We start from the raw sequence: 12,764 nt of genomic DNA on the forward strand, positions 1-12,764 counted from the left end.
AGCTGGAAAGAAATCATGAGAAAGTCTCACCTGCATGATAGGCGACGGACCCCCGGCTCCACCCAGGGTGTCTGTTCTTGGGATAATCCTGAATGAAAAACGAAAGAAATGGTCACTATAGGATTCTGTACCTTCAGAAGAGATAAGAGCGCCAGTCATTTCAAATCATCCTTATATCAATACATCTGATACCTGCTTTTTCTGTAGTCTACTGATAGTCTGGTAGACAAAGGGATTATAGGTTTGAAACTATTAATCAGGCCTGATGGACTCTGAGAATTCAGAGCCACATAAAGACGGTTATAAAGTCAGCCTTCTATCACCTGAAGATCATTTCCAGGATTAAAGGACTAATGTCCCCAAGGTTGTATCAACTTTCCAGACCTCTCAGGTCTTCTTGCTCTGGTCTACTCTACATCCCCAGAACCAAACATGGAGAAGCAGCTTTCAGTTTTTAAGCTCCACTAATCTGGGTTAACTTCCAGTAAACTGAAAAACAGCCGAAACACTGACTTCCTTTAAATCAAGACTAAAAACCTACCTGTTTAGAGTTGAATTCGAGTCATAACAACTGAAACATTAATAAATACATTTGATATGTATTTCCTCGGTGATTTGGATGACGACATTTTACAAGATGTAATGTTTATTGCTTGTCTCATAAATTATGATTGCATGATGTTTTTATGATGTGAATCACTTTTAACTGACTTGATGCTGAAATATGAAATGCAAAGAAACTTGACTTGACTTAATTTATGTAATTCAGGTGTTAAACATCTAAAATTTGTAGGACTCCGCTCTTCGAGGACTGATGTTGGACACCATCTGCACCATTTGCAAACTGATTTCGGTCTGTAACTACTCCGACTCTCAAGGTCGCCTTGTTTCCATCATCAGATATATGCAGGATAAGTGCTTCTTGTGTACCAAGAGAAATAACCATCGGCCCACTTGCGGATAAGATCAAGGGATGACTCAGAGGTAATTACCAGCGATTTTTATCTGTTTTCTAGGCTGCACCTCTATTATTGTAAAAACACACCACTGAACAAGAGGAAAGATTAACGGGGCAATGACTTCATGATCTTTCATCTTCCATTTGGCCCTCTTTTCTAAATAATTACTTACTTCTTTCCATTCTGTCCTCGCTGTTGAGTAAACTCTACTGCACTTATTTTATTATTAACAGGAACAGGAGGCCTACAAAAGACCTTTCATTTCTGTATTATGATAAGTCAGACCCAGTGGATGGCCAAAGGGAAAGAAAATAATTAACCAAACATCCAGAAAAGCTGGAGAAGGTAGACTAATTTCTCAAAAGCAAAGAAGGCAGGTGAAATTATTATTAGCACTTGTGTTGGGATGGAAAATCAACAAAAGAGTGACTAAATAACTACAGCTAAGACCGAGAACATTTCAAGGGAACATCATAGATCTTATCTGACAACGCAGCAGGGAATCTGTTAAGAAATGGAAATGCAAAGAGAAAAAGAAAGAAATAAAGACAGAGGACAGAGTAAGACATCAGTAGATAAAGACAAGAAGACACAGGAATGCAGCAGCAACCCTGAGATCTCTTCATCCACCAAGTCTGCCGCTTCTAAACCACAAGCCCGACGATTCCTCCGGCTCGCTGACATGTGGGCTGCATCTCCATGTGGAGAGGAGTAACATCTCAAGAGTTTGCACCCTGATTGAGACACCAATATAATGTGTAATTTGGAGAAACGGTTCAAGAAAAACTAAAAAAAAAAAGATTTGAAAATCCAATAATGATTCTGTTCAGACCACAGAACTCTACCCAGCTATTAAATGTCTATTTTCATCTCCATCATTGTAGTAACTGTTGTGAACATCACTTTTACTGTCTTGGTGTGCTTTATACATTAAATAAGAACTCTCTATAGGTGCAGAAAAACTAAACAACCCAACCAGAAGTTTAAATACACGGAATAAAAAGACACATCCACTTTTTTTTTCTCAATGCCTGAAGTTTAATCAGACCAAAATTTTCTTGTTTTAGGTCACTTAGAATCACCAAGATTATTTCCATTTGCCAAAAGCCATAAAAATGAGAGAAAGATGTTACAGATTTAGAAGTTTACATACGCCTCCTCAGCAAAACATGAATTGGATCAAATGTTTTGGGTTTCCTTCAACAACTTTCTCACAATAGTTTGCTGGAGTTCTGGACTATTCCTCCTGACAGAACCGGTGGAGCTGGGTCAGGTTTGTAGGCCGCCTCGCTTACACACACCTTTTCCGATTTTCCCACAAGGCTTTGTGATGGCCACACCAGAACATTGGCTTTACTGTCCTAAAGCCACTTTTTAACCACTTTGGCCGGAAGTTGAGGGTTGTTGTCCATTTGGAAGACCAATCTTCCTTTAGATGTTGCTTCAATATTTACACATAATGTTCTTCCTTTGTGGTGCCATCTATTTTATGAAGTGCACCAGTTGCTCCTTCAGCAAAACAGCCTCACAATAAGATGCTGCCATTAGGATGATAGAAGCATCCTTGTTTCTCCTCCAAATGTAACAATGGTCGTTATGTCCAAACAGTTCCACTTTAGTTTCATCAAAGTAAAGGAAATGTCTCGGCCATGTCGGTACAGGACACGTCTCTCTGTGGATAATGACACTGTCCCACCGGCTTTGGCTTTTGTTCTGGGGATGATTTGTCCGACACCTGTTTGCTAGCAGGAATGCAAAAGAATGGCAGTCCTGGGTGGCGTCCACAGCTTGGTGGAGCAAGACCTCCAATATCAGGTCATCCCATCTAAGTGGAATCTGAGCTTTCCACACTGTGGAAGAGTAAACAGGTCGAGGGGAAAAACCTGTGACAGTGAAGGTGCGGGTTGAGAGGAAAACCATGTGGAAGGAGATACAAATCATCGACTGCAGCTATCACACTGACATATCACAGAGGAGTCTAAAAATAAAGCTTAAGCCAGGTATTACCACAGACGTGAGAGTATGTTGTGTGTGTGCTGAAGGAACACTATATGGGAGGATGAAGCAGTGGGTTCTGTTTGTACGTGCCAAACTTATAGGGGTTGGGCAGGGACCATGTGGAGAACTAATGCAGGTCTGTTTGTTTAGCCTCATGTCATCAGGTTGAAACCTCCAGGCCCCCACAGCATAACAATGACTCTCTGATCTGTAAGCATCTGTGTTGGCGTTTCCCTAAAGTTTTATGGATGCAGGGCGGAAAAAGAAAAACAGACAACTTACTTAATTTGCTCTGCTGCTGACAGGATTGCAGATAAGGATCGTAGGGAAGATTAGGCCGTGTAATTTTATCCAAACTATTGCTCAAACACAACATCATGTCCAAACACTGAGTACTCTCCAGTTGAAAACATAAAAGCAAACTTCACGCTAAGGATGCTACCATTGTTTCTCGTTGTTGTAATGCTCTGAAAAAAGTTGTCTGAATGCTGAGGATTGAGAAGTTATTGCTATAAATGCCAATATTGTTGTTTTGAGACAATTTTAAAGTAATATAATGATAATAATGGCATAATAATGCAAGGACATATTTTCAAAGATCAATAAACTTCTAATTCTACTGAACATTTAATTGGTACTGAAAGACATTTTAAATATCCAAAATACATAAACCTAACACCAAATAAAATAAATTATGAAGTCTCTGTAAACAAAACTGCCCTTCAAAAACAGGCTAGTAGAGACAAAAGCACCAGACTGAAGACTTTCATCATCCAGTTTTTGGTAGAGAGAGAAAGAAAAGAGAAATCGATAAACGATGAAAATGGAAATTATTGAGCTTGTTCTAATTTATTGTGCAATTCATTAATTTATTGCGTATTGTGACATGCCTACTTAACACTGTTAGTACCAACTTTGGTGCAAACAATGTCATCATAGTACCATGTCTTTGCTGGCGCAGAGGAAAGAAACACTCAGGGTGTTTTTGCACCTAATGTTCCAGTAGACCCAGTTCGACTGGAGACCAAAATTCCAATATTTGTGAAATTTTCAGCTCCTGCAGTTCTGTATCATACTGCTCTGTGTTAAACCAACCAACTCTTTGTACAATCTGTTCCATCACTCGAAGTGGTACCAAGATCTACTAACGTCAACAGTTTTCCAGTCAATCAGTGCCCCCAAAAAACAAATGGCGCTCTTGGATTGCAGTAGTTTTTTGTTCTAGTGTCTACTTTAAATATCTTACAACACTTGTAATAAGACTTAAGTAACTTTTTAACAAAATATAAGAGCTTCTTTTAAGTCAATAATTCCTTAATATTGATGAAAAAGTTGTAGTTCCACTGGCGGATTATTTCACTTGTAACAACGGAAAAATATATTGCTAAAAGTGAAAAACTCTGCCAGTGGAACAAGTACTTTTTCATCAATATTAAGGAATTATTGACTTAAAAAAAGCTCCAATAAATTGCTGAAAAGTAATTTTTAAGTTAGTACACTTGAAATAAGAGAAAACTAAGATATTTACACTAGAAACTAGATTAAAATACTTGGTGAGGTTTTGTGTTTTTGCAGTGTTGCAAGTGCTAACTAAACGATACTAAATTCTGAGGAAGTGTATGTAAACTTCTGGTTTCAACTGAACAAGTGCGACCTTAGTGCCAAGTCTGCAGCCTCATTTGAAACGCTTAACGTGCCGTAAACAAAACCCATTTCCACATGGCACTTCATCTTCCTGTTCTGCCTCATGTGCAGCCTCGCTCTTACACAGGTGTCAAAGAGGTATTTATTTATAGCGGAGAGCGGGACCTTCCTGCTGCTCCTCAACGAGATCTGGATGAAATCTGAACTACTGCGTGAGCAAATACCGAGCTGTGGATGTGAGGGCTCAGGGTATTCCCACTGCCAAATCATAGAAAGCATCAGGATGTAGTTTATTGCAACTGGAGATATGGAAATAAAATGGAAGAGGGTGTTTATTTAAAAGGCAGGTCAATGAATTATTTCCAATTCCTCCTTACCGTACCAAACCCATTTGAGCTGTCAGTTGAGTCCATGAGTAATTAGGCTTTAGGGTGGAGGACTGGAATAGGCATTGTTTGACTTAATGAGTGAAACTGGCTTCAGGTTAACAGGTATTTGTCAATTTGACAAGATAATGGTGTGAGGGGTGGGGGCGAACGGGTAGGAAAATCTGGATCATTTGGAGCTTGCTCTGAGTCCTGCGTGAATGTGTGATACAAATTTATCTGTCAACTTGTGTTGCAATATTTCCAAAGGCTGAGCTGGCCACGTCTATTCAGAAAGTTAACCAGCAAAATAAAAAAAGGGGGAAAAAGCCTTAAGTCAATATGTCCAGCAGAAACAGCGGCAGGGAGTTCCTGGTTAAATGGAAAGTGATTTGTGTTAATATTCCAGCCTGTATTGTTTGCTTGCTGTGTGAAACGGATTACATGGAAAACCTGGAAACCGTTTTGCGACTTTCACGCCACTTTTCCTCGATGGCTTTATAATAGGAGCCAGATGCAGCAGGAAAAGAACCACGAGAATTAATAAAGTAAAATAGTGCTGAGCTCTTAGCTCAAAGGTATGGCTGCAGGTAACCTAAAGTAAACATTAAAATACAAGGAGTGAATGTGTGTGTTTAGCTTTCAAAGAACAAAGAAGTTATTTGTGAACATGACAAAAAGCGACATTTCTGTGATTAATTGGGTAACTTCGTAGAAATTACGCGGCTTTGACTTTGAGTCAAACACAAATATGTCTGGTCTGACTTCTAAGAAAGAGTGAACTGTTCCTTTAATTCAAGTGGCTGCTTATTCACATCACTGTTTGCTATTGGCACTGTTTGTTTTTCTGGGTTATCAGCTTCTAAGCATTCTTCACTTTAAAAGTAAGTACTTTCAGTCGAGATTTATAGAGACTCAGGTCTCGAGATATTTCTGCATGTTTTTTTTTTTTTACAACATTCTGGATATTTTAATAAGAAGCACTCATCTAGTTTAATTTAATTATCTATAAGATAAAAAGTTTGATAAACCAGGCACAGTTCATCACCAAGTCAATGCCATCTCTACAGTGAAGCATGGTGGTGGCAGCATAATGCTTTTGGGTAGTAAGGGTAGTTGTCTTGGTGGTTTTGATTTAAAAAAAAAAAACAAGCATATCAATGTGCATGCAGTGAAGTAGCTCTTTACCGCACCTGGCAGTCACACCGAAGAGTTCAATTTCTGTCTCATCAGACCTCAAGTGTTGTCAGTCATTTTTGCACAGAAAAATCTTACCAAGTATTTTTGTCTATTTTTGTCTTATGTCCTTGAAATAAGACAAAACTAAATTACAAGCAACTTCCCAGCAAGAAATATGAGCTCGTTTTAAGTCAAAAGTTTCTTAATATTGGTTGAAAGTACCAGTTCCTTCAGCAAATTGTTTCGCTTAAAACAAGACATTTTTCCTGTGCTACAAGTAAAATAATCTAGTATTTTTGTTAAAACAACATTAAGAAATCATTTACTTAAAGCAATATATATTGCTGAAAAGTTACTTTTAAATTAGTTTTGTCTTAGTTCAAGTATACTCAGATATTTGAACTAAAAAAACTTTTGTGTCTTTGCAGTGAAGATCAACAAAATATTCAACCAAATAAGTAAGGAAATTGTGTGGCTTTCTTTTTAAGGTAAACATCTTCAATCCTACATCCCACCTATAATTTGTCCTTTTCTGATTGTTTATTAGAATATTTGAAATTATTTTGCAGTTATAAAAAGAAACTAACTTAAATAAGGAATAAGGCTTTATGAGTGTTTTCAATGTGCTGATTTGATCCCGAAGTGCAAAAGGTTTTATGATCAACATCTTGTCTCCATCAAATCAGCTTTTTATTTATGTGAAAGGAGAGAAATGCTTTCCATTTCCCCGAAATGGAAAGCAGAAATTTCCTACAACGTAGTCTGAGGAGGAGTTTATAGTGTTGGAAGAAGAAATCTACATAACTAACCTCTGCTGAGCTACACTGTTTTCACTCTATTGCACTAAGTAGAAATAAGGCCAAATGCTAAAGACAAGGAGAGTACGGAGAGTACCCATCTAAGCACAGGTGTGTCTGAAGTTATCCAAGCATTTACTTTGACAGCTCACCCTTCTTGCCAAGCCCAAGGCGATGTAGCACTTCTCCCCAGCATCAACTATCTCCACTTCATAGTAGTGGCAGCGGGTGGTGAGCGGCTGGCGGGCCTGAGCCAAACCAACGTCCATGATGCTCTTTCCTTTGCCAACATATTCCAGGAGCTGTGAGAGATTCGCAGAGAAAAGGAAAAAATTAGGTTTTATTCATTTTTCCATAGTCAGGTGCACCCGTTTAATACGACAAAGGTTGTTATTATTTACTGTGTTTCCAGTTCAGTAACAAGAAACAAGGTCTTGTTCTGGAGATTGTAAGTTTTCATTTACAAGGATTGTGCACTGCAAAAACACAAAAACTTAAAAAGTATTTTTGGTCTAGTTTCTGGAGCAAATATCTTGATACATTTCAAATAAGACAAAACTAGCTTTCAGATAACCTTTCAGCAAGATATAGGAACTTGTTTTAATTCAATAATTACTTAATATTCAATAAATAGTTCCAGTGCCATTAGCAGATTATTTCATTTAAAACCTGGGGAAAATGTGATGAAATTTGACACTAAACTTTATTATTGTTAGCTTGTTTTAAGTAAAACATTCCTTCACATTTATGGAAACACACTAGTTATTAGTGAAATAATGTGCCAGTGGAACAAGATATCTTAACTTATAATATGGGAAACATTTATTTTTTCACTGGCAGATGTATTTATTTTTTAAAAGTTACGTTTAAGTTAATTTGGTAACACTTTATTTGATGGGTGGTGGGTTAAAAATGTCTTTGTTATGACAACTTGACATTAACCAAGAAATCATAATCTGACATAAATTTGTTATAAAAGTATTACTGATAAAACTTTAAAAATTATGTAGCTTTATGTTATTAAAGCTAAAGTTTAATCAGTAATACTTTTATAACAAATTCATGTCAGATCATGATTTCTTGGTTAATGTCAAGTTGTCATAACAAAGACATTTTGAATAATGTCAACTTTGTATTAAAAGTGTCATGATTTACCAAATGACACTTTAAGAACAACAGTCATAAATGTTCATGAAGACTTATTCATGTTCATGACAGGTGTTATGTCATGTTTATGACTGTGTCATGACAGTCTTATTCACACCCTGCGAAATAAAGTGTTACCATTAATTTTATCTTATTTTACATGTACCAAGTTACCTATACTAGAAACTAGACCAAAAATACTTGGTAAGATTTTGTGTTTTTGCACCAAATATTTCCCTTTTTAAAGCTTTCTGTGGTGGCTGGTTTCTGCAAAACGAGCTCTGTAGCACTTTAACCTGGAGGTTAAAATGTAAACAATTTGTGTCCAGGATGTGTGTGGTCTGCAGAATTGTTAGTATGTTCGTTTGTCAACATCTCCAAATATTTCCCAGGTATCAGGCATCCCAGGTATCAAATTTTCCCCAAGATATCAGGCTTATTTGCTAAACAAATAGAGTGTGTTACATCGTCAAAAGCAACTTAAGGTAGTAGGAGTGTTATTTTCCAATGGCATTGTGTCAGGTGAAACAAAAGGGCAAGGCAGCCAGGTGGTGATGGCAATAAGAATAATTTTTTCCCTTGTTTTGAACACAGGACTATCCCTAAGATTCAGCTCATTCTCTGAGTTCAGGTTAAATGGAAAACACACCTGATCAAACTTGAACTTTATGACTTACCTCCTCCAAGGGAACCAGACTCACACAGAGGATTTACCCACACAGCTAGCTTTTGCAGGTGCTTCTTAAATGAGTGGGCACTGTGATAAATTGAAGCGTCCAAACCCAGTAAAATCCCCACCAAAACGCCCACGGTGACTTACCTACAAGTACGGACAGGGATGTATATCATAATACTGCTACTTTCCAGGCTATTTTAATCTATTTTATTATAGATGTGAGGATTTGGATGAGCAGGAGGGCAGCTGAGCAACCACAAAGCCTTTAGGCTGAGAAATGTTTCCATTCAACATCGGTATTTGAGAGTGAGTACCCAGAAATGAAAACAGCCCCTGGTGAAAGGCTGAGATGACAGATGAGATAGGGGGTGGACAAAATCGCCGGTATATTACACCTTTGTCTTTCTGAGTGTGCAACCCCACCTGGGAGTGCTTGCCACTAGCCAGACACTTAATGGACACACCCCATGGGAAAAGTTTAATCATCTAGGTTAAAGAAGTCCCATGTTTGACAAAACCTTTACTGAGAAAAAACAACTTCCTTCTGTTGTGCAATCTTTGCTAAGTAATTGTAAGTATCAGCATCAGTTAAACCACCCTAAAAGAAACGTTTTCTCATTGTACAAACATAATCATGGTTGGTCTCTCCAAACCTTCACAATATAAGAAATCCCATTGCTGTTTACAGGCAAATGTGAGTCCGGATCGCATATCTCCTGGTAGGAATCGTGTATAAATCTTCACATTTTCAACATATTTGGCTACGATCTTGTTTTTAAACATATTACGATAAATATCCATTGTCGTTTTGTTGTTTTCTTTCTTCCTCTACAGTAATTGTATTTTTACTTTAAGTTTATTGTACAGCACATTTCAAATTGCTTTACACCATAAAAACATAATACAGCCAACAATTACAAAGTAAGCAATAATCGTTACATTTTGTCAAATGCCATTTTTAAATCATCAAATATATAGATAAATGTTCCAGTTATTATGAATCAAAAGCAGCTCTAAACAGGTGTGTTTTTAGCCTCAGTGTTTCAGCTGGAAGTTTATTGTGGAGTAGTGGAGCTTACAAACTGAATGCCGTGTCTCCATGTTTGGTTCTGGAAGGATGATACAACCTTGGAGACATTAGTCTTTAATCCCATTAATGTTCTTCAGGTGTTAGAAGGCTGACTTTGTAACTATCTTTATGTGACTCTGAAGGTTCAGGTCAGAGTCCATCAGATTTTGGGCCTGAACTCTGGCTTCAAGTTGTACTAAATGAATCTTGATTGTTCCTCTTTAGGTGATAAATAAACATAACTTCAGTTTTGGATAAAGGTTTAGCATCCCTAAACACTGATTTGTTTTAAACATCTGTTCAGTGCTTGGATGGGTTCAGTGTCACATGGTAACATTGCAATGTAGGCTGTATATCATCTGTTATGGTAACTAATCGTATTACTTCTTATAACCTCAGCCAAAAGGACTATATTAAATAGTAGGAGTCCCAGGATTAAACCTTGGGGTATCCCAAATGTTTAGGCTCCTTTCATAATACCAATCTGGTCATTTGACAGCTACATCCACACCAAGTCATTTTAAGGTCCTTGACTAGTCTCCATTAGAATAAAATGTGTTATTCTGCTTCTTTTATTTTGAAAAACTGGCTAGAAATGCATTATTAATAAACAATAATGGCCTTGAGCAAAACGCTGCAGACTTTTAAGTGCAAAACCAAAAGTTTTAACATGGGACAGTGAAATGTACATATCACATAGTTAAAGGAATCATGCGCACAAAATTCAAAATGTGATTTTCACTAAAGTGAGCTGATCAAACCAAGGCTCTGAAGCCTGAAGTAGTTATTTGTGAGTCACTGCAACTCTGATAAGATTACATTTTTAATCTTACAAGATCCTCTTTACACTTCTCATCACTGAATACAACACAAGATATATTTAGCATTTAAACGCCACATTAAAAACTCACAACTTGCACTCTGTCTCCCAGCAACCAGCTTATCTGTGCAAATTAGAGGCGTGTGTGCTTCTTCCAGCTGGGAAGCCCAGCTCAGGTGCATCTTTCTTGGCAAAGAGCCTGGTCATCATGGCACTGTATTTAGTGCTGTGAAGATCATGGACGGCTCATTTCAGCTGCTTCCTTTTAATTATATCCGCAGCAGGAGGAGATGCGTAATGCAGCTGCACCGCTAAAAGCAATAAAACAAGTTACTTGGAGCACTGTGACCTGGTTTAATGAGGTTATAGTCTGGCATGAGCCAGCTTTGGTCTTTCCTTTCTCAAATCCTCTGACGCTAGTCGGCATAATGGAGAGCTCCTTCACTGCTCCATCCTTGGTGAACAAAGGTTACAGAAGATCATTCCTCCCAGCAGACTTGATTATTTATAACCATCACTGCTCCAAACAAACTCAATAAATGTTAACATCCTTGTAGTTTTTCTAATTTCTTTTAAATAGTCTGTTTTATGCACATACACCTGAGTATTTTCTACATTTTTAAATTTATCCTACTTAGCTGCACGTTTTTTTTTTAAACCAAAATGTTTCATACAAATATTCTGACATGATTTGAGCCCTAAGGGGAAACCAGTTAGAGAACCTTGACATTTAAATGATCCCAGCTTATGCAGAAAATACATATACAGTAAAGTGACTTGGCCTTATAGGATAATTACGCCTTATAATGATGATAATAATAATGCCTTCGGCTACAGTAACATAACTCTATTGGCCACAACTTGTCTCCCTGGGTGCAAAAACGATACAAACAAAATGTCAACAAAGTAAAATAGATCATTTATGCGCATTAATGCATTTGCTTTTTTGGACAAAAAGAGATCTTAGGAATTAGGAATTTTATTCTCTTTTTTTTAAATATATCATAATAAAGATGGAAGAAAAACAAAAAAAACAGCAACCAACTAGGTTTCACAATATCATGTTTTAATCATTTTCTCTGCACAAAAATTTAATCTTTTCACATTCCCCAGAGCCAAAACAGGTTTCAACATTATCCTGTGCTTTTTTTGTTGCAGACTGCCCTTTCGTGTGTACCCTTGTGTCTCCTTAACCCGCTGTACTTTCATGCCTGGACAACTGCTTTTCTTTAGGGAGAGGAGGAAAGAGTTTCAGTGTGGTGAGCTGTTAGTCACACCTTTCTTCTTTACTTCTTGCTGCTGAGTAACAGAGAGCGAGACCAGCGAGCTGAAAGAGAGATGTAGCCTTGAGCGAAGCATGCCTCGCTGGTATAGCCAACAATCTCGCTCCCTCTCTTTTTCTATTGCCGTCTCGCTCCTTTAATTTTGACAGGTGAGAATCGTGATGGTAATGTGCAAGACCTTGTTTTGTTGAGCTGCTACCTGGGAGACAGATGCAACACCCAGAGAGTGGTCCTGCTGGTTTCCTCTAAATAAAAGTTAACTATAAAGTCTTAAAGGAAGGCCAAACTAAAATTAGGAGACATATTCTCCTTTGCACAGATTTCACTTAAACAAAACCTTTTGCTTAAGCAGCAAGTAATATTTTTTATTGATTTCTATTGTTGGTGCATTTACTGTACATGGCACTCCAAAAGACAAAAAATGTTTTGGTTATAATTAAAAGTCATGGGAAAAAAGTCAGTAAATCCTAAAAGATAATTTGATCATCTGTATTTTGACAACTACATTTTAAAGAAAAACTGCAATGATAAAACAAGGATTCATAAATGTTAATAGAAACATTACTAAATGCAAGTAATTACTGCAAGACAGCTTCAGGGATGCTCTAAAATTAAACCAGAAGGTGACTTGAAATGACCGACTTTCAGGCTGACTAGAATATCCAGTAAAAAGCAAAACGGGTTTTATTTCTGGTTGTGTATGTGTTATTAGTTTATCTTGGGAAAAAGTCTTTAATGGCAGTTGTTACTGAGAGAAGATTCAAAACTTTAAGAAACTGCAGCAAAGAAGAGTTGTTTCTATGAATATAATTAAGCATCAAACATCCA

The 12,764-nt window shown here is 37.3% G+C and overlaps 1 protein-coding gene across 1 annotated transcript in view; it reads right to left on the bottom strand.

Annotated features, from left to right (window-relative positions):
- spryd3 (SPRY domain containing 3) overlaps positions 1-12,764 on the bottom strand; it is a 49,715-nt gene that overhangs the window by 16,810 nt on the left and 20,141 nt on the right. Inside the window, exons 7-8 of the mRNA XM_032559592.1 lie at positions 7,095-7,244; positions 31-88 (exon numbers count right to left, since the gene is read on the bottom strand). Of these exons, the coding sequence (XP_032415483.1) occupies positions 31-88; positions 7,095-7,244 (208 nt within the window). The remainder of the gene's footprint in view (positions 1-30; positions 89-7,094; positions 7,245-12,764) is intronic.

Source organism: Xiphophorus hellerii, chromosome 1, assembly GCF_003331165.1.
Source record: "Xiphophorus hellerii strain 12219 chromosome 1, Xiphophorus_hellerii-4.1, whole genome shotgun sequence".
Classification (NCBI taxonomy): domain Eukaryota; kingdom Metazoa; phylum Chordata; class Actinopteri; order Cyprinodontiformes; family Poeciliidae; genus Xiphophorus; species Xiphophorus hellerii.